General features: G+C 47.7%; 1 protein-coding gene across 2 annotated transcripts in view; it reads left to right on the forward strand.

The window, feature by feature from the left end:
- C8A (complement C8 alpha chain) overlaps positions 1-17,719 on the forward strand; it is a 62,594-nt gene extending 44,875 nt beyond the window's left edge. For both annotated transcript variants that reach the window (XM_080656251.1, XM_080656250.1), the window contains exons 8-11: positions 5,511-5,642; positions 6,787-6,944; positions 13,556-13,778; positions 16,296-17,719. In XM_080656251.1, the coding sequence (XP_080512377.1) occupies positions 5,511-5,642; positions 6,787-6,944; positions 13,556-13,778; positions 16,296-16,447 (665 nt within the window). In that variant the 3' untranslated portion in view covers positions 16,448-17,719. The remainder of the gene's footprint in view (positions 1-5,510; positions 5,643-6,786; positions 6,945-13,555; positions 13,779-16,295) is intronic.
- Positions 17,720-20,235: the final 2,516 nt, after the last annotated feature.

A 20,235-nucleotide genomic window follows, 5' to 3' on the forward strand; every position in this document is an offset into this window, starting at 1 on the left:
TTCACCAGGCTCTAAGTTTCTCTAACCTGCATAAAGAGTGAGATTATCCCCTCCTTTACTTCATTGATTATAATTTTCACCTGGCTTCATTACCCTACTGAACTGGAAGTCATCTAAAGCTATGGCTCTTTCTCTTGTTCTCCTCTTAAGCTGTGCCCATTCCTCACTGAGCTTCTAAACTGGTGTTTTGTCCCCAGGGTAGGATGTTATAGCTTTCCCACCCAGATCTCATTTTGCTATGTTTGGTCTGCCTATCAATCCATCCTTCTGAGGGCTTTTTGGATCCTGATTCTTTATCTGAGTTATCCTTGGCTTTTCCTGGTTTCTTCTTCCGGGTGAGATATACTAAGCCTGGCTGCTGAGCCCATATCCAAGGCATTGACCAAGGCCTTGGCTGAGGCAGGGCAGAGGCCAGCAGGCCCTCAAAAGGTTCTCTGTAGCACTGTGGGGCTCAAAATCTGGTCCAAGATGCACTGCATAGGAATCACCTTTAAAGATGCCAAATCATCTTTAAAATACAGATCACCAATGACTCAGAAATACAGAATCACGATTGATCGAGGTGGGGCCCAGGAACCTGTATTTTTAATTAGCACTCAGATGATCTTAATGTGTAGCCAGGCTTGGGAACCATCAACGCCAGAGTTCACTGCCTTCAAAAGCCAAAACCAGCGCCAGTGTGATCTGGTCCAAAGCTGACATCTCAGGTGTCCAGCCTGATGAGACGGGGGCAGAGCCATGACATCACTGCCTGGTTCTATAAACATAATCCACCCGTGCCACACACCCATCTGGGTAAGTGTGCACACTTCCTCCAGGCCTTTCTCTGCTCCTTCTCCCACTGCCTCCCCTGCTCTCAGCTTCCCTCCCTCTGGTTCTGTGTCTTGGATTTTGGAACCACATTTGAGCTCCTCTGCCCCCACCCCAGCTTACCATGGGTGCACTGTAGACAGCTCTGGGTTGGCCTCCCCAGGGCTCCTGGAAGATTCCCCTACTAGCCCTGGTACTAAACTGACATAAGTGACTCTCAGTTAGAAATTAGTCTTCATTTAATTGATTGTCCTCACCTGCTGGCTGCTCAAGGCCCTTATTTATTCAGATTCACATCATATTCCTATTAGTTTTGTTCTCACCGTGTCTACATTTCCCAACACACAATGTGCTGGGGTTGGTACATAGTAGGTGCTTACTGAATTGTTCTGTCTGACAGCAGAATTCTTTAGTCTGATGCAATCACTGGAATCAGTGAAAATACCTCAGGCTTCTGAACAAGACAGACTTGAGTTTGAATCTCAGCCCTAGCATTTTTCAGCTGTACAACCTTACACAAGATGATTAACCCTCATGAATGTAGGTCATCACAACTAAAAATGAAAAGTGTGGGCTGGGAGCCCGAGGGCACCAGCTCTCACATTGTATGATAAAATCACAGACCTGCCCTTCCTCAGTGGTACCCGACTTCGGGGTCCTCAGAAAGTAATTCTTAGCAGTCAAGTCATGCTTTTCAAATCAAGCTGCTGGAATTCTCTTCTCCCAGCAGCACGTGGCAGGCCCTCCTGAGCATAATCACTCCACATGCTTCCTCCAGCCCCCACTAATCAGCCAGTCCCGTCACTTTAACTCGGCAGCACTCCACCACTCACCTAAGTAATTAATCTAGCTTCTGCCCGTGAATTCCTTTCATCCACTTTTGTTTACTACTGTTGAAGCATTTTTTAATCAAAACAATTAAATATGCTAAATCTTCCCCAATTAGTAATGCATTAAACACGAAAAGTGCTTGAACAGAGATGGCAGAAGAAGCCCTTTGCCTGGTTCTGAGTGCTGGTGCTAAGAGCATCGCTTCTCCCAGGCACACATGGCTCAGGGTTATTCAGAAATTGCGTGCCCAGTCACAGAGGGCTTCGGTGAAAGGGGCCAGTCCACCTGACTCTCTCCATAAATGGGAAACTGAGAACCAGTGAGATCATGGGCCCTTTCTAAGCTCATGCAGGGTGTCAGTGACAGGGATTTTGTTTTGGCTTTTTTAAAAAAAATAAAATTTGTATATATTTAAGGTATACAATATGATGATTTGGTATACATATCCTATATTATAAAAGCCTAATATGCAAATTGTCCCTTTGACTGGGAGTTCAACCACTCGCTATGACCACCAGGGGGTGGTGTGGAACATGGTGGGTGTCAGCGATGCAGCACTGGCAGTGGGTGGCAGTGGAAGCACTGTTGGACCTGATAGGCCCTGACGAGAGCAAGACTGCAGTGGGATGGTGGAGCAGGTGAGTGGGCAGTGCCAGGCCAAGGCGGGTTGAGCGGGGCCTAATTGCCCCTCCGATCACCCCACAGACAGTGACCAGAGGCAGTGGTGGAGGTTGGGGCTGCTGCCCAGCTCCCAGGCACTGAGGGAGCAGATGGGGGCCTGATGACTCATGAGGAGGGGGTTGCATGGGGGCCTGGGGACCCAGATGCTGCCCAGGGCCCAGGGGTCAGCTGGGACCTGCCCTTCCACACCTTGCACCTTGATCGCTGGCCAGGCCTAGGGACTGCACCCATACACACATTTCATGCACTGGACCTCTAGTCCTATACAATAAAAGAGTAATATGCAAATTAACCACCACTCCGCTACACCCACAAGCCATGCCCACCAGCCAATCAGGAGCGAGTATGCAAATTAACCCAACCAATATGGCTGCGGCCACAGAGCGAGCAGGAGGCTTGGATTTCCCTGGCAATGGAGGAAGCCAAGCTTTCCGCACACCCTGGTGGGCCCAGGCTTCCACTCAAGGCTACAAAGTTTCAATTATAGAAGATAAATAAATCCCAACAAAATGGCGGCAGCCACGGAGCTGGAGAGAGCAGGAGGCTGGGGTTGCCCCCGGTGATGGAGGAAGCCAAGCTCCCACAGCCCTGGCCTGCCTTGGCCTCCACTACAAAGTTTCAATTACAGAAGATAAATAAATCTCAACAAAAATGGCTGCGGCCATGGAGCAAGTAGGAGGCTTGGCTCCGCTCAAGGCTACAAAGTTTCAATTACAGAAGATAAATAAATCCCACATACCAGGGCCTCTGCTTGGGTTACTGGGGGGTGTGGCAGGCCTGCAAACCACCACAGGCCCCTCGCCCAGGCCGCCCCACACCCCAAGGGAACCCCCACCCTGATCCGGGATACCCTTCAGGGCAAACCAGCCGGTCCCCACCCATGCACCAGGCCTCTATCCTATCTAATAAAAGAGTAATATGCAAATTGACTGTCACTCCAACACGCAAGATGGCTGCCCCCATGTGGTCAAAGATGGATGCCCCTATGTGGACACAAGATGGCCACCACAAGATGGCCAGCAGGGAAGGGCAGTTGGGAGGGTCCAGGCCTGCAAGGGAGGGCAGTTGGGGGGGGACCAGGCCTGCAGGGGAGGGAAGTTAGGGGTGACCAGGCCTTTGCAGGGGAGGGCAGTTAGGGGCAAACAGGCTGGCAGGGGAGCAGTTAGGCATCAATCAGGCTGGCAGGGGAGTGGTTAGGGGGTGATCAGGCTGGCAGGCAGAGCGGTTAGGGGCAATCAGGAAGGCAGGCAGGTAAGCAGTTGGGAGCCAGCAGTCCTGGATTGTGAGAGGGATGTCTGACTGACCAATAGGATCGGGCCTAAATGGGCAGTCGGAATCCCTTCGAGGGGTCTCAGATTGGAGAGGCTGGGCTGAGGGACACCCACCCCCATGCATGAATTTCATGCACCAGGCTTCAAAGTTTGATATAAAAGGGAAATGATTACTACAGTCAAGCTAGTTTACATATTTTCTCACACAGTTACCTTTATTGTGTGTATTAGGAAGCACCTGAAGACTATTCCCTTTTTAAATTTCCAGTATTGAATAGAATATTAATACTGTGGTCCTCAGGCTGTGCATTGGGTCTCTGTGCTTCCTCAGTCCACATAGCTGCAACCTTGTTCCCTTGGACCAGCATTGCCCATCTCCACCTCCTGGTTCCTGGTGCCCCCTGTCCTATGCTCTGCTTCTATATATAGGGTGTCCCCCTAAAATGTATATGCACACTCCGAATAATTATAAAGGCAGTGTTTATTAAAATACATTTCATTTTCAAAATTGAGCTATCAGCAGTTAAAGTATGTATACATTTTTTTAGGGACACCTTGTTAGAAGCAGAGCCTGGAATATACTAATATATATATATATATCCTTTTTTAAAATCCATTCATCTGAGTGACAGATTTGAATTCAGGATTTCTGACTTCCAAGATACTTTCCATCAGAAGCCCTTTACTCACTCATTTTTTTTTTATTCCTCAATCATTATTCTGAAAATAGTTTTTGAACTTCTCCTCCATGCCAGACATTGCACTGCTATGCTGACAAGGGAGTGGTGAATAAGATAAAAGTCCTTGAACTCATAGAGTTTGCAGTGTAATGGGGATGCTGGCAGGTAAAATTGGTTGCTGAACACTCCCTTGAAGAAAATATTCAGTCTAACCCTCAGCTCAATTGAATTATAGCCCTAAATGATTTTTTCTTTGTGGTTGTCAGGATAACATAATAACTGGTAATAATTATTATACAGTTGCAATTAATTAAAAGTAATCACATTCAAAAACTACAAACTCCAATTCACAACCTTCAGGAGACTTTTGCTGCAGAAAGAGTTGAGTTCTACAGCAATGGTCCATGTCTTGTTCTGCTCTGATCTGCTTTTCTAGCCTCATCTTGCCAGGCTGACCAAGGGATGGCAACCCAGCTCTGTCCATTACAGGCTGTGAGATCAGGGAACATGACCTTACTGTATTGAGAAATATGTTCCTCATCTGCAAAGTATAGGTTCCTCAGGGCACAAATACAGAGATGTAGAGAAATACAGAGATTGCTAATGTGGGACTCACAGTTCTCCTATGGGTTAGAAGGCAGGCACACTCTCCTTGGAGACATCTCCATCTTCTAACAGCACTCTGGCCTCTCTGGGGTGCAAAGAGAACCTGGGCAAAAAGAATCATGACAACTATGATCGTCCAGGTGCAAACAAAGCACACTGGTTGATCTGAAGAAAGGTACTAGCATTCTGATCCAAAAATGCTTTCTGGAGTAAATGATGTTTGAATTGGGGCACGAGTAGACTTTGAAAAGATGGTGAAAGGGAGAGAGAAAGGGGCAACATGTGCAAAATTACAGAGTGAAAATGGGCCAGGCACTGTGCTGTGCACAGAGGTATATGGAGATGGATGAGAATCACTGCCCCACAGAGGTGCAGGGGAGAATGTGCAAAGGAAAGGGAACTAGCATTGTTGAGCAACTACATGTGCAATACATATTCTTTCTCATTTCAAGAATTATTTGGGCTTGGAACCACTTGGAAGAGAACATGGAAACTGGGCAACGGAATTGGATTTCAACCCAGATCTCCTAGACTCCAAAACCAATGGCAGCTTTTACTATTGTGAGAGGTTGTACCATTGTAGCAGTCATTCAACATCACAGTGCTCTTCGTTTCTGTCTCCCTGCTGCAGATGTTACCTATGAAGATATCAAGAAGTGCTTTGGAGGGTCTTTGGGCTTATCTTATACCTATTCGGAGAGCATAACAGTTGGAGGAGGTTTATCAGGGGAAGATTGTAAAAAAGTTGGAGGTGGTGACGGTGGTAAGTATTTAGTAAAGAGTCTCCTAAAAAGCAAAGCCTGACTTTTCTTTGGACACACAATCAGGGCACATGTCCCTCAATCCCCAATTGGTTCCATTCCAGTCAATAGTCAAACTGCATAACTGCTAAATACCCCAAGCCAATAACTGGACTGGCTCTATTTTTGAATCCACTTGTAGATTGAGATCACCTTAGAAATACTTGACTTTGTGTGGCGCATGCTCCTAAATTTCAAGCACTAGATAAAGATCTAAGTGAGACCCAGGATGAAAGAAATGTGTAGAAAGAACCTGGAAAACAGCTGTTGAAATAAAGGCCAATGGGATACAGTCCAAAGGGAAAAAAAGAAGTCCCTGAGAGAGGTGCCTTTGGTTACTAAGTCCAAGTCAAATAATAATTATTAAGGGAAGATTGTACAGGAATATTTGTGGCATTTCCTGAAAAAGTCAATATGAGTGTTCATGTATTCATTCATTCATCCATCAAACATGCATTGAACATTTTTTTTTCAGGTGGGAGACAACAGAGAATGCAGGGATGATGAAACAATTTACAGTGCAGTGGAGGAGGTAGACATGAGACAGGTTCAAGTTACTCCCATGGTGTTAGGCTACTCATGCCTCAGGGCCTTAGGTCAAACTGTTTCTTCTCTCTGATGCCCTTCCCTCCCTTCTCCATTTCCCTGCAAAGATTCATTCACTTTTCTAGAAAACTCAGTTTTCTTCTTGTTCAGTCTCCCCCCGCCATCCTGTAGATCTGACCATATTTTTCCCTGCATCCCTACTGAGCCCCACAGAGACCTTCACTGTTTAATTGAACCTACTTGGCATATAGCAGGCACTGAGTAAGCATTTGACATGTGCATGAAGAAATGAATGAATGACCATCCATTTTCCACCCTCTCTCTCCTCCATGTTGGGTTGGGCTGTCTTCCCATTGCCAGCTCTACCTCAGGGGAAGGCTCTATTGCTAAGTCTTGGTCCTTCTCTTCTGCTTTGTCCTGTTAGTTAACCGAGCAAAATAGAAGAATGGACAACAGCTCTAAGGACAGCACATAAACTTTGTCCCAAATCTCATTAGTGGCCCTGCGAACCCATCCTTTGGTTTTTTGGGAAATGAGCTAACGCAGTTATCCTCTTGATAGATACTGAAAAAGATAACAAGGCTGTGGAAGACATCATTGCTCAGGTGCGAGGTGGCAATTCTGGCTGGGGTACTGGCTTGGCACACAACAGGAGCTTCATTTCATACCGTTCCTGGGGGCGGTCGTTAAAGTATAATCCTGCTGTTATTGATTTTGAGGTAAGTCCTTTTGCAGTTGAAGAAACTCTATGTCCGCGAGGAATGAAAGTGAAACAGACCAGATCATTTCATATTTCTTATTATGAGCCCATCAAAGAGCAAGATTAAATGTTAACGGCACACTGAACCAGTGGCCTCCCCACGCCTGACTCTAGGGAGTGTGTGACTAGACCCAGGCCACAGGAGAGCAGGGCCAGATGCGTTATACCTGGTCAGTGCCTAGTTTTACACCAGTCACCCCAGAATTTCTTCAGAATTAGGTGACATTAAAAAAAATAATAATTTGCATTTATATATATAAGACTTAAAAAACACATCTGCTAAATTGGGGTAGGCACACTTTCCTATAAAGGAGCAGATAGTAAATATTTTATGGGCCACATCCAATTTCTGTTGTACAAGTTTCATTTCTTCTTGTTTTTTTACAACCTTCTAAGAATATAAATCCCTTTCATAGCTCAAAGGTCATAGGTGGATTGTCATTCTGAGCTGTAACTATAGTTTGCTGCCCTTGCTCTAAATGATCTCATTTCTTCACCACAATGAACCCTGGGCAAGGCCATGATTATCCCCATTGAAGAGATTAGGAAACTGAAGCTCCAAGGACTCAAGTGATTTGGTTAAAGTCCCAGAGCTCATATGTAGTGGTACCTGGATCTCAGACCTTTGGATTTCATACCCGGTTCTCATTTTCCCTCTATCCTACTTCCTTCGTTACAGCCATGATTATAAATCACTGGGGACAATTTTGCTTCCACGGGGAAATTTGGTAATGTCTGAAGACATGTTTGACTATCACAACGGGGAGGGTACTACTGGCAGCTAGAGAGAGAGGTCAGGGATACTGCTAAACATCCCCCAAGACAAAGGACAGCCCCCATCACAAAGAAATATTTAGCCCCCAATGGCAATAGTGCCAATATGGAGAAACTCTGCCCTAATCCCTAGCCTTGCAAAGGTAGTAAAATTGTACTCAAACTGCAAATAGGTTATGGTTCTACCAGTTGTCAAACTAATTCTATTCATATGCAAGGGTAACCCACTAAAAAGAGTTATATTGGAGGATTTAAAATATGATTGTTTTCCTGCCCACTTTCTCCTGACCCTGGCCAATTTTCTACACATAATTAAAATTTCAGGTATGGATACATTCCTCTTCTTAAAATATATACCAACAGTGAAATCTAAAAAATCTATTACAACCCTGCTATCTATGAAGAAAGAGGTCAGATGAATGAACCCTGATTTTATTTCTGCTTCAATAAGTAGGAGACCATTTTCACACACCTGTAATTCACACAGGGTCTGAAAATTGCAATCATCAAGCTATTAGTGATTTGGGGAAAAACTGTAAAATTGATATCAGGAATAATACACAAATTTTCATGGGCAAGAGGTGAATTTTGCATTTGCCTTGAGCAAAACTTCCAAGGGGAGGACCAAATGATTTGGAGAAGACCGAATGCTGAAGAGAGCCTGGGTTTGGGGTGAGAAAGTAGAGTTTGGCTCATGGCTCAGCAACTTTTTGATGTATAACCTTTGACAAACAACTCTGTTTCCTGAGCCCCATTTTTCCACTCTATAACATGGGGATAATGACATGTTCTATCCCAAGGTTGGGAAGAGAGAAGTGGGCACTTAGGAGATGTCAGATGAGGAAACAGATTCATGGAGGTTAAGTGCACTGGCCAAGGCTCGTATCTGGTAAACGGCAGAGCCCAACTGGAGCCATGTCCGACTGACTCTAACACCCACAACCACAACCTATGTTACCACCTAACTAGTTTGGATTCGATGCATTAAGCCTGTTGGTGGGTTACAGAGCAAGGAAGTGACATAGCTTGAGCTGTTCTTTAAAAATAGAGAATGCTCACAGAAGTGTGAGGGATGAATGGAAGGAGAGAGACACTATGGGCAAGGGGACCAGTGAAGGGGTTATTTGGAACCTGATGATCAGAATGGAAACAGTTACTCACTTGTACATCCCAGAGCTTAGCAGTACTTCTTTATTTTATTTTATATATTTTATTGATTTTTTACAGAGAGTAAGGGAGAGGGATAGAGAGTTAGAAACATCGATGAGAGAGGAACACCGATCAGCTGCCTCCTGCACACCTCCTACTGGGGATGTGCCCGCAACCAAGGTATATGTCCTTGACCGGAATCGAACCTGGGACCTTTCAGTCCGAAGGCCGACGCTCTATCCACTGAGCCAAACCAGTCAGGGCTAGCAGTACTTCTTTATGGCAGATATTTAGAGTGAGTGAATGTAGGAATCAGGCTGTGTGAAGTGATGATGCTGTATGTTATATATAGGATGTCCCCTCAAAATGTATACACATACTTTTGAATAATTAGAAAGGCAGTGTTTATTAAAATACATTACATTTTCAAAATTGAGTTACTAGTATCAGCTGTTAAAGTGTGTATAGATTTTTGGGGACACCCTGTATTATTATGAGTTATGTGTTAGGCTATTTTGTATTGCCATATCACACCACTTGCCTTCTCTGAATGTATTTTCTTATCTGTAAAATGGAAACAACATTCTGAGATTCTTCTTCTCCATCCCTCTTCCCTCCTGTAAGTATCCCCGGCACTAAGGAGTGCTCCCTTTCCTCTCCCTGAGGGTTCTGGGAGGGAGAGGTGAGAGACCTGGGACTGAGTGCTAAAATTCGCTGGAAGGTCAAAGGGAAGTTGCCCGGTGGTCCTGGGCTTTCCCTGGAACTAAGTCACCTTAACCAGGCCCTAGGGCAGCCCAGGCTGCACTGACTTCCTCGTGATGGGTCATGGTCCCTGGACTTCCAGTAAGTGGTGTCCTTCCCTTGGTTGGAGGCCCAGCCAGTCCTGCCATGACCAGACTGATGACCTCAGCCACAGCCCCCAAGCACAGGCCAAGGTCTGTTGTCACAGGTCTCTCTGTACACATTTCCAGGAACCCATTCTAGGCTATGGCCATGCCTTCCACTAACTGGTTCCAGAGAGGGGAGATTGCTCCAGCATGGCTCAGTCCTCTTTCGAAATTTCCCGGTGACCTTGGCAAGCGACTCCCCTCTCAGGACCTCAGGTGACTGTCCTGTAAAATGAGAGATCTGGAAAAGAGCTTTCCTTTTATGATTGTGTGTTAAAATATAGAGCATTATTAAGCATGCTGAAGGTAACCACATGTACATGAAATTTGAAAAATATAGGCTTTTTTTTTTTTTACTATCATCACAACTAACTAATAAAATTAGTGCTTTATTTTATACTAGAGGCTCGGTGCACTGATTAGGGCATGGGTGGGGTTCCTTGGCCTGGTCAGATTTGGGCCAATTGGGACTGTCTCGTCTAGTCCTGATTGAGGCCAGCTGGCCAGGGGGAGGGATCGCGGGAGGTTGGCTATGGGAGCACACTGACCACCAGGGGACAGCTCCTGCATTGAGCGTCTGCCCCCTGGTGGTCAGTGCACATCATAGCTACCAGCTGGTCATCCGGTCATCCAGTCGTCCGGTCATCCAGTTGTCCGGTCATAACAGTCACTTAGGCTTTTATATATATAGACTAGAGGCCCGGTGCACGAAATTCGTGCATGGGGCAGAGGTGTCCCTCAGCCCAGCCTGCATCCTCTCCAATCTGGGATCCCTCTCACAATCCAGGACTGCTGGCTCCCAACTGCTCGCCTGCGTGCCTTCCTGATTGCCCCTAACTGCTTCTGCCTGCCAGCCTGATCACCCCCTAACCACTCCCCTGCCAGCCTGATTGATGCCTAACTGCTCCCTTGCCAGCCTGTTTTCCCCTAACTGCCCTCCCCTGCAGGCCTGGTCATCCCTAACTGCCCTCCCCTGCAGGCCTGGTCCCTGCCAACTGCTCTCCCCTGCAGGCCTGGGTCCCTCCCAACTGCCTTTCCCTGCAGGCCTGGTCCCTCCCAACTGCCCTCCCCTGCTGGCCTGATCGCCCACAACTGCCCTCCCTTGCAGGCCTGGTCCCTCCCAACTGCCCTCTCCTGCTGGCCTGATCGCCCACAACTGCCCTCCCTTGCAGACCATCTTGTGGTGGCCATCTTGTGTCCACATGGGGGCAGGATCTTTGACCACATGGGGGCAGCCTTCTTGTGTGTTGGAGTGATGGTCAATCTGCATATTACTCTTTTATTAGATAGGATAGAGGCCTAGTGCACGGGTGGGGGCCAGCTGGTTTGCCCTGAAGGGCGTCCTGGATCAGGGTGGGGGTTCCCTTGGGGCGTGGGGCAGCCTGAGCAAGGGGCCTGTGGTGGTTTGCAGGCCGGCCACGCCCCCTGGTGACCCAAGCGGAGGCCCTGGTATCTGGGGTTTATTTATCTTCTGCAATTGAAACTTTGTAGCCTGGAGCGGAGCCAAGCCTTCTGCTTGCTCCGTGGCTGCCGCCATTTCTGTGTGGACTTATGTATCTTCTATCATTGAAACTTTGTACCTTGAGTGGAGGCCTAGGCCGGCAAGGGCAGGCAGAAAGCTTGGCTTCCTCCATTGCCGGGGAAACCCAAGCCTCCCTCCTGCTCTCTGTGGCCGTAGCCATCTTGGTTGGGTTTCTTTGCATATTTGCTCCTGATTGGCTGGTGGGCGTGGCTCGTGGGCGTGACTTGTAGGTGTAGCAGAGTGATGGTTAATTTGCATATTACTCTTTCATTAGATAGGATTGTTCTTCCCTTTTGCAATGGTATCTCACAGCCATAACTTCTTTAGATTTTCATAAGGATTCTAGGAAATGGGTTATTATTTCCATTTTGTAGGTAATGAGACTCAGGCTGAGAAAGGAGCAATTAGAAGTGCTAGCCACAAAGCTATTGGGTGAGCCGCGTTTTATTTAGCGTTTACTATGAGTCAGGCCGTGCCCATCCATTGGCTTTCATCCTCACAGTTAACCTGGGAGGAAGGACTCTTGTTCTAACTTTACAGAGGAGGAAGGGAGGCTCCTCGTGTAATGTGGCTGAGATCACACAGCTGGGTTTGAGGCCAGGTTTCCTCCTCCAGCTTCTAGCTCTCCACATCTGCCACAGTACTGCCCAGCCAGGAGGGGCAACTTTGTTTCTGGGACATTTGGCCATGTCAGGAGACAGTTTTGGTTTTCACAACTAGGAGGTGCTGTTGGCATCTAGTAGGCAAAGGCTAGAGATGCTGCTAACCATCCTATAATGCATAGGAATTGCCAGTTGGAAAATCAGTTGTGTGGGCCGAGGCTGAGGAGCCCTGAATTCCAGTCATGCCTGGAACAGGTTGTCTCAAATGGAAATAACTCCCACCCTTCCCCAAGCACGTAATCAGCAATGACAGCATAACTACCTATAAGGACTTGGTTAACTTATACACTGAAGGTTAACAATCAACACACACACAGACACACGCACACATCCTTTACACCTTGACTCCTAAAAGTGCTGGAGGGGGCAGATAAGTTGGCACAAATGTCTTTTAAGATATATATATATATATATATATATATATATATATATATATATATACATATACACACACACACACATATATATATATACACACACATATATATATGTGTGTGTATATATATATATATATATATATCCTATCTAATAAAAGAGTAATATGCAAATTGACCATCACTCCAACACACAAGATGGCTGCCCCCATGTGGTCAAAGATGGTTGGTTGCCCCCATGAGGACACAAGATGGCCACCACAAGATGGCCAGCAGGGGAGGGCAGTTGGGAGGGACCAGGCCTGCAGGGAAGGGCAGTTAGGGGCAATTAGGGGCAATCAGGCTGGCAGGGGAGCAGTTAGGCATTAATCAGGCTGGTAGGGGAGTGGTTAGGGGGTGATCAGGCTGGCAGGCAGAAGCGGTTAGGGTCAATCAGGAAGGCAGGAAGGCGAGCAGTTGGGAGCCAGCAGTCCTGGATTGTGAGAGGGATGTCTGACTGCCCGTTTAGGCCCAATCCCGGTAGGATAGTGCCTAAACAGGCCGTCGGACATCCCTCGAGGGGTCCCACATTGGAGAGGGTGCAGGCTGGGCTGAAGAACACACCCTCCCATGCACGAATTTCATGCACCGGGCCTCTAGTGTGTGCGTGTGTGTGTGTGTGTGTGTGTGTGTGTGTGTGTGTGTGTGTATAATTGATTTCAGAGAGAAAGGGAGAGAGAGACACACACACACACACCAATGATGAGAGAGAATCATGAATCAGCTGCCTGCTGCACGTCCCCCACTGGGGATCAAGCCCACAACCTGGGCATGTGCCCTTGACCAGAACTGAACCTTGGACCCTTCAGTCTGCAGGCCAACATTCTATCCACTGAGCCAAATAGGCTAGAGCTAAATGGCTTTTGAGTTCCCCTCTTCCTCGAAGATTGGGGGACCACAAATTTCAGAGTTAAATAGGTCTATGTTCAGAGTTACTCTTGCACTTAATTGCGTGATCCTGAGCTGGTCACTCACTTCTGAGTCTCCACTTCTGCATCTATGGGCTCCACAGAGTGGCTGCAAGGATGCAGTGCAAGGAGATGGTGTGGAGCCTGGCTCTGTGTCTGCCATGGAGCAGGCCTTCCAGGAGTTTGATGGCCAGCACTTGGGCTCTGGGAACTTGGATGATCCCAGGGAGGGCCTCTGTTCCTCTGTGCCCACAGATGCAGCCTATTCATGAGCTGCTGCGGCACGCGAACCTGGGAACCCTGGAGTCCAAACGCCAGAACCTGCAAGGGGCCCTGGATCAGTACCTGATGGAATTCAATGCCTGCCGCTGCGGGCCCTGCTTCAACAATGGGGTGCCCATCCTCGAGGGCACCAGCTGCAAATGCCAGTGTCCCCTGGGTCGCAAGGGCCTTGCCTGTGAACAAATGGAGCAACAAGGTAAGGCTCATGCATCCTCACTCAGGTCCAAGCCTGGCCTAGCTCAGAGAGGCCAGCGCGGGAGGCTTTGGGGTCCCTAGCCTTTCTGTCCTGTGCCCTCTTTCCCCCTACCCTAAGAACGCTCATGCTGAGCCATATGGCTGATCCCACAGTTAATGGTTCTTATCCTTGCTCTCTGCCATCAAGACCCTCTCTTGGATGAGAACTGTTTTTCGCCAAAGTATGTATGGTCAATAGAGTTCAATTTTGGAGGAATGCATTCATTTCCTAGGGCTGCTGTAACAAATTACCATAAGCTCAGTGGCTTAGAACTACAGAGCCCAAGGATTTCTTGACTTTTCAAGCAGAGTGTGGATGGGATTTCAGCCCCCATTTGGCCAGGCAGCTTTCCCAGAAGGACCAAGGTCAACGAGTAGGAAGAATAACTCACCCTTATTCTGTGTCAGGCACTCTCTCCCATGGATGTTATGAGAGAAATACTATTAATATCCCCATTTTAAAAATGAGGAAACTGGGGCAGGAGGAAGATGAGATAACTACTCATGAGTAGTATCAGAGCCAGGCTTTGGAGCCAAGCAATCAGATGCTAGGACCCAAGCTCTTAACTGCTGCATTCTACTGATTTACATCCCAAGAATCAGGAAATCTGGTTAATAAGGGCAGAGATTCTGAGATGATTGCACCGACTACCATTTGGGGCCGGGGGTAGGGGGGTAGGGGGGTAGGGGGGAGGAAAGTATGTGTGACCCAGTTATCAGCCTGACTTGGCTTAAAGCGACATATGTGAGCCCGGCCTGGGTAAGTATAATTATAGAACATCAGGGCCCTCAAAACCAGCGGCTTAGTTGGATCCCTGTCCACACAGCATAGAGACAGAGAGAACAGGGAGTGGGAACTACCTAGACATGCTTTTCCATGGTCTAGTGCTGGGCTCAGAATTGGTCCATGCTGAGTCATCTGTACATACAATGTACATTGGAGAAGGGTGTCATGATGCCAATGACGGGGTGATGGCAGGGCATGGAGGCCTGGGTCCTCCTCCTCACACCACCATTCCTCCCACACGATTATAGTCAGTCAACTGCGGGAAGCCCATGGTGCTCCATTGACCTTGTCCCAAGCAGGGTGTGGACATCAGGTGGCCTTGCGGCTATCAGACTGAACTTTCAACCTGACAGAGATCAATTGGCATAAAAAAATCTAAGGCTGGGGAGTCAGCCTCCATGAAGATTCTTTTTTTTTTTTTTTAAATATATTTTATTGATATTTCACAGAGAGGAAGAGAGAGGGATAGAGAGCTAGAAACATCGATGAGAGAGAAACATCGATCAGCTGCCTCCTGCACATCTCCCACTGGGGATGTGCCCGCAACCAAGGTACATGCCCTTGACCGGAATCGAACCCGGGACCTTTCAGTCCGCAGGCCAACGCTCTATCCACTGAGCCAAACCGGTTTCGGCTCCATGAAGATTCTTGACGCAGGTCCCTCGAGACTTGCCCAGCAAACCTTTGCCCGTGGGGACCGAGTCACAGAGGTGGAGAAATATAGACAGAGAACCCTGCTGTGGCTGCCCCACCAGGGAGTATAATTATAGAGCTGGAAGGAACTTGTAGATAATCTAATCCAATGAGAGTCACACTGGGATCTGAGGGAACTGGAGTCTTAGGGACTTCCCCAGGGGAGCAGGGTGAACCTGATAGACACGCCAGCTTCAAATAGAACAGCTCCATTCTCATCTTACTTCCATGTTGGGGCCCATGTAAGATTTCATTTTAGGAAAAAGTAAATAAATAATGAAAAAAATAATGATGGAAAAACTCCACTAGATAAGTCCACCCTTCTCATTTGACAGAGGTGAAAACTCAGGCTGAGAAGGGTGATGAGCTTGCCCACAGGCACAGAGCCAGGTGGTGACAGGAGCCCCAGGCTGGTCGGAGGAGAGTTTGCAGGATGTCACCACCTGCATTGACCACTGGATAGTGACTTCTTGCAGCTGAGAGTAAATGCCCATCAACATGGACTTTTTCCTGGATTTCCAGAGGCACCTGGTCAGAGCCTGTGTTCTGATGCTCTGTGCAGAGAGCCTATCACCTACCCTGGCCCATTGTCAGAGCCTGAGGGGTTTTGATTTGCAAGCCCTCATTCAAATGTTCAGCAATGCTCTCTACAGGGGTGTCTGTGAATCCCTAGCTGGGCTCTGCATCCTGCACCTCACACCCTCCACGGCTGTCTTTCTTCCAGAAGGGCATGCCTCTCCGCCTTACTCTGCTATCCATCTTCCATGGGACCACAGACTCCAATTTCATGAGAGGGGCTCCCAGGGTCCTTCTCTCACTCCAATCAGAGTTTCAAAGTAAGTGCGATGCAGCGAGCATAGGTCTTGGTTGGCTCTACCAAGGCATTTCCCCAATGAGAGATTGCAGACCACTCTAGGGCAGTGGTGATCCTCCCTCCGTATGGTCTGAGCTGGTGCTTGTATGCTAACCTCCTTCTCCCCTGGGAAATGTTCTGTGCAGGAGCCAAGGCAGAGGGTCGCTGGAGCTGCTGGAGCGCCTGGTCTGCTTGCTCGGCAGGGACTCGGGAAAGGAGGAGAGAGTGCAATAATCCTCCCCCCAAGAATGGAGGACTCTCGTGTCCAGGGCGGAATTTGCAGACCCAAGCTTGCTGAGGGCCTCTGGGCACAGGATGGGACACATGCAACAGATGTTACCACCTGCACTGACCACTGGATAGTGACTTCTTGCAGCTGAGAATAAATACCAATCAACGTGGACTTTTTCCTGCTGGCTCCCTGGCCTGGGACCAGGCTGGGCCATCTACAACCAGCAAAATTCAGTCATCCAACAACTAGGTGTTAAGTGTTAGCTAGTCTTGGTCCTGCTCACAGCACTTTGATCATTCAAAGAAAAGGAGAAATCTCAACCCAAGGTTAGGGGTACAAAGCAGGCACAGGCTCTTGAATCAATCAAGGCCAATAAAATAAAGTATGATGAGAATTATCTTGACTCTTTGGTAATATTTGTTCATTCATAAAATAATTAGTTGGTAGGATAAGCAGACACAGTGAAATAATGAGAAAAAATAAAGATTGACATGAGTTCCTTCCATTTTCCTTCATTTTGACTCAACATTTTCTTGTATTCCTTCAATTAATGTCCTGTTTGCTTAAGTTCTTACCACAGCATCACGTTTCACCCAATTATTTTGTCACACTATTCTCTTCCTTCACTGGATTTTTCACAATTAGTAATTATATATTGGTGCCCATATCTCCAGTGACTATGACCCATCTGCCCATCTTGAGGGCAGGGATTAGCTTTGTTGGTTCTGCACTGTATCCCCAGAGGCCAGGGCTGTGCCTCCCATTGGGAGAGACCTAACCAGTACCTGTGGATGAAGTGAGGGACTGAGCTCAGGAAACAGTTCAAAGATGGGGTCCATATTGGTCAGGCACCCAGAGGGGAGCATAGATTGGAGGGGCCAACCAATAATGATCGGTGCACCTTCCCTGCCACACCTGCATGGCAGCCAATCATACCTGCCAGCCTCAGTACCCCACAGCACTCCAGTCAGGACGTGTTGTGTTGCACTGACTTTTCTGTTTACCTATAAGTTTCTCCTATAGATTGTAAGCTCCTGAAAGGTAGAATTTGTATTCCCAGTTGGTAGAAGAAACATGTTTCCAGAATCCTTCTATCCTTCCAGAATCTTCAATCTTTTTAGGATGATAATAAGACTTATATAGACATGATACAATTTAAATGGGTTTTTGGGACACAGGAAATTAATTGTCTAGTTAATGCCCAAATATGTGACATATAAAATAAGTGCCAAGGGAGGCCAGGTCGGGGAGAGACTGGTCTCTTTGTGTGAATTTTATAGAGTGGGGATGATGGTGAATGTAAAAAAATCTATAATAATAAAAGTGTAATATGCTAATTAGACCGGACAGCCGAACTACCTTCCAGACGTCATTCCGGATGTCCTTCCAGACAAAGCCGCAGCAGTGGGGGCCAAGGCAGAGGCAGTTAGGGGCAATTAGGCAGGCAGGCAGAGGGGTTAGGGGCGATCAGGCAGGCAGGCAAGTGGTTAGGGGCGATTAGGCAGGCAGGCAGAGGTGGTTAGGGGCAATCAGGCAGGCAGGCAGGCAGAGGGGTTAGGGGCGATCAGGCAGACAGGAGAACAGTTAGGGGCATCAGGCAGGCAGAATGGTTAGGGACAATCAGGCAGGCAGTCAGTTGGTTAGGGGTGATGAGGCAGGCAGGCAGGCAGAGTGGTTAGAAGCCATCAGGCAGGCAGGCAGGCAGGAGGGTGGTTAGGAGCCAGCAGTCCCGGATTGTGAGAGAGATATCCGACTCCCCCAAGGGGTCTGGGATTGCGAGAGGGTGCTGAGGGACCCCCCTGCCCCCCCGGCCCCGCCAATCCCATGCACGAATTTCATGTACTGGGTCTCTAGTAAATTATATAAAATACTTAAAACAGTGCCTGTCACATACAATTTATTGGCATCACTCTTAATCTTATTATTGTTACTATTATTAATTAAAACTTATAGTTTAAAAGTTTATTCCTGAACTCTTTAGATCTTCTATCTGAAAGAAGAAAAAAGAAGACTCCCTTATTGCTTCTATTCCTGCTGTTAATTTACTTTTTAAGTTAATCTACACTAATAACTAATTTCCATTGGTTATTTCCTGGGGAGTGGTGGTTCCATGCTAAAATGGGAGGCCAGACTGGCCAGGCCAAGAGAGCAATTTACAGAGGACATTCAAGCTTGATCCCAAAGTTGTGATACTCAGTCTTGGTTGCGCATTAGGATCACCTGGGGAGTTAAAACACTGCTGTCCGGAGGCTGCACCCCAGATCAATTAAATCTGAGCCTTTAGAGGTGGGAGTGAGACATCAGTAGCTTTAAAAGCTCCCAGGTGGTTCCAATGCAGCCAAGGTTGAGGGCCTTGGAGAGTCCAGGAGTCATTACATGGGAAATGGGGTATGTGACCAAACAAAAGGGCAGCCACAGTAAGGTTTGTCTGTGCTATTTTATCCCGTCTTATCAAGGAGCTTGTAAGATCACATCAAGCATGTGCTCCTTTACCTTTGCTCTGTGCTGTCTACCAGTGGAGGGGTATAGGATGGTGTGTGAGGTACAGAGAAGAGAAGAAACCAGAGGCAAGGGAGGCCCTTAGGAGGTAAGTGTGGTCATCTAGGTGGGTGGAGCTGAGAATGTTGGAATTAAGCAATTTCCTGGATCAACTGTGAGCCAAGACCACCAGCTGAGCAATGCCATCTACCTGTCATCTGAGCCAGAGAACCCAGGCCAGTGCCTGTGCCCCTCCTCTGAAGATGCTGCACCCCCTAGCAGATTTAGAAGTGACAACACAGCAGCAGTGGCACTTCCAACAGCTGCAGCCCCTCACCAGACCTGCGCCTTCCCCTCTTCAAGAATGCCTGGCTCTCTCTGAGAGAAAGGCAGGAAGCTTGTCCAGTGGATTCTCCCTCGGGTCCTTTCAGGAGATCTATAGTCTAGGTTTTATAGGTAGCAGATGTAAAAACATGGTTTAAAGATCTAATCTTCAGCTTGACAAGGCGTCTTTTGAAAAGTAAATTAATGGCAGAATGAAAAGCAATCAGGAGATGCTTTTTACTTTTCCCCCCTTTGAGATAGAGGAAGATCTAAAGCAATCCGCACTCAATGAATCTCTTCTGAACTCTATGCCTTTAGGGTGAAGAAAATGGACAGAGAGAAAGGGTAGGCTTCCAAAAGCACACTGCAGGAATGAGAGATGGCAGCATGAAGCCATCAGGCGCAGCGTGAGGGAGGGGCTGTAATGAAGATGAGCAATGGGCCCTTGTTCTCCATGAGGACGATCGAGGAAGGCTGCTACTCCTTCATTCAGGAATGGGTGAGCTCTTGGCCAGGCCCCGTGCTGAGAGCTGGGTGCTGGGGGTACATAAATGAATCAGACATGGTCCCATCCCAGGAGTATGCTTGGTCTGGGGGAGGCCTGTGAACAATGGCAGGAGGGGTACCAGCAGGAAATCCAGGGGCTGTGGAGACAGGAAAGACAGCCTGGAGGAGTAGATGGCTAGAGAGGATGAGGAAATAAGCAGGAGTTAGACAAGCAAAGGATGAGGAAATAGCATGTGCAGTCACAGAGGTGGGAAACCATGGGGAGGTTGGGGACAGTTATTGCTCAGCAACTGGGTATGGGTCCTCAACTTCTCAGGCTGCATTTGGACCTTGAGTTTTGTCACTGGGCCTTTCCTGAGGGCAGCCGGTGCTTGGTCCTGGGAGATTTCCATAGATACACACTTGTTAGGCATTCCCCTGTTCACCTCAGGTGTCCTGGAGGTTCAACATCCCACAGCCATTGTTATAAGGCCCAAGCATTCTGAACTGGATTCACAAGGTTGTCTCTGATCTGGTGCAATGTACTGCTCCATCTGTACCTCCCA

This window comes from Plecotus auritus, assembly GCF_963455305.1.
Source record: "Plecotus auritus genome assembly, chromosome: 2".
In the NCBI taxonomy this organism is placed as follows: Eukaryota; Metazoa; Chordata; class Mammalia; order Chiroptera; family Vespertilionidae; genus Plecotus; species Plecotus auritus.